The following is a 2,012-nucleotide window of genomic DNA, read 5'->3' on the forward strand; positions in this document are numbered from 1 at the left end:
AAAAAAAAAAAAAAAAAAAAAAAAGAAATTAACCTGAAACATGTACTCTTTCTTTCAGCAAGCTTTTCAGAAATAACTAGTAAGTTAAGCGAGAAAAGGTGCTGGGCACACAACTAATTTATCTTTGAATGTTACTGATTAAGGAATGCATTTAAATTCCAGTCGTACACTTGTCAGTTGTGCATTATACTGATCCCATCCTTATGTGCACAAAGTCGGGTTTTATTTAGGGTTTCCTCTAGAGAATAAGGAATGCATTTCCTCTGTAGTCTGAACAAAGTTTGTTCAGAATAGAAGAAGCAAGAGACTGAGAAAATAGAGATATTCAATCAGAAATTTCATTGAAATTCTGCCTTTTCCACCGCTATCTGATAAGCAGATTCTATGTCTGTTTCCTAATCTGTAGAATAGAGATAATAAATTAATTCCTAATACATAAGGTAGTGGTGAGAATCAAATGAATTAATACTTGTAAAACATTTAGAACAGAGCCTGGGACACTTAAATAATGACTAAATATTAGCTGTTATTCTTACCGCCAGTTAACATACATTTGCTAGAATGTGTCTTGCACTCTCTACCCTTTCCCTCTCTTTAGGCTTTTACCTATCAGAATATAAATTAAGTTCATCTTTTTACAAAATTCTTTTGGTTACACTTACCCTGTCTTTTCACTTTCATCATGGCTCAGTAGGGAGTATTATAAAATTTTAAATGTCACCTTAATTCTTGGAGAAAAAAATATTATTTATATATGGTGGTCTGCCATGAGTACTACATAATAATATGCCAAATGAGTGCACAGATGATAAATGATAAGAGGATTCATATTTGTCATTACATTAATAACTCATGTTTATAATTACATTGTTAATAGGATTCGTGTTTATCATTACATCGCTATTAACAAATAGCTAAAGTGTCAGAAGAATTAACTTTTCCTCTTATTGCCTGAGAAGGTATAAAAAATGTATGGTTGGATTTTATTTATTTTTGGATCTTATTTTTGTAATGGCATTAAAGCTCAGAAGTAAAGTTAATCAATAAAAATGTGTCATTTCTTCTCTTAAGTATCTTTTGTCATATTTTATAAATTAGCGGGACCCCCCTGAAGAGGAAATACCATTTTGTACTCTAAAGTCTTTTCCAGCCACTATCGAACATACTATACAATGGGCAAGAGATAAGGTAAAAGTTTCTTTTCAAGGAATTTATTTTCTTTGAAGTAGGAAAGAAAATATTTCCAATTTTAAATAAACTTCTATTTGTGACTTTTTTCCCTCTTCTCTCTTATAGTTTGAAAGCTCATTTTCCCACAAGCCTTCATTATTTAACAAATTTTGGCAAACCTATCCATCTGCAGAAGAAGTCTTGCAGGTATAAATCAATATATTTTAATACAAACTTTTAATACTTTGTGTTAATGTAATCTTGTTTTCAAGTTTCCTACAAGTGATTTATTTTACTATAAAGAGAAATTATAACGTTATTATTGTATGTAAAATGAAATGTATCAAGAATCTTGAAATTATGTCACAAGTGACCCTTTTTTTAGTTTGGTTGAACTGTATGAAACGGTCAATATTTGACCATGTTTAACCAACAAGACAGCAATTCAGATTATTCAACCTATAAAGATGTGATGATAATGATAGGAGGGCTACAGATAATAAAAGGGCTTACTAAGCCATTTGGAAGTTGAGATAAATTCTAATGAAAATTTTATGAGGGGACAGTAATCTTTCAGACTTCTACTCTTATAATGAGAACAACTTCAAAGATATTTTCTTACTTTAATCTTGTACTAAATAGGCCAATTTTTTAGTATCAAATGTTACTCATAGCACTTCTTATAGTAAGTATATATATATAGTACTGATAACTTATAGATAGGAAAATATGAGGATAACGTCTGAGAAACCAGAGTTAAAATTTTATGTGCTATCTCCTCCCATTCCTCTTCTCCAAAAAAAGAAAGAAAAGAAAGAAGGAAAAGAGAAAGGAAGGGATAG

General features: G+C 30.3%; 1 protein-coding gene across 1 annotated transcript in view; it reads left to right on the top strand.

Annotated features, from left to right (window-relative positions):
• UBA6 (ubiquitin-like modifier activating enzyme 6) overlaps positions 1–2,012 on the top strand; it is a 133,020-nt gene that overhangs the window by 92,036 nt on the left and 38,972 nt on the right. Inside the window, 2 exon segments of the mRNA XM_012645338.1 lie at positions 1,099–1,188; positions 1,297–1,377. Coding sequence (XP_012500792.1) covers positions 1,099–1,188; positions 1,297–1,377 — 171 coding nt within the window.

This window comes from Propithecus coquereli, unplaced genomic scaffold (assembly GCF_000956105.1).
Source record: "Propithecus coquereli isolate 6110/MARCELLA unplaced genomic scaffold, Pcoq_1.0 Scaffold230, whole genome shotgun sequence".
Lineage (NCBI taxonomy): Eukaryota > Metazoa > Chordata > Mammalia > Primates > Indriidae > Propithecus > Propithecus coquereli.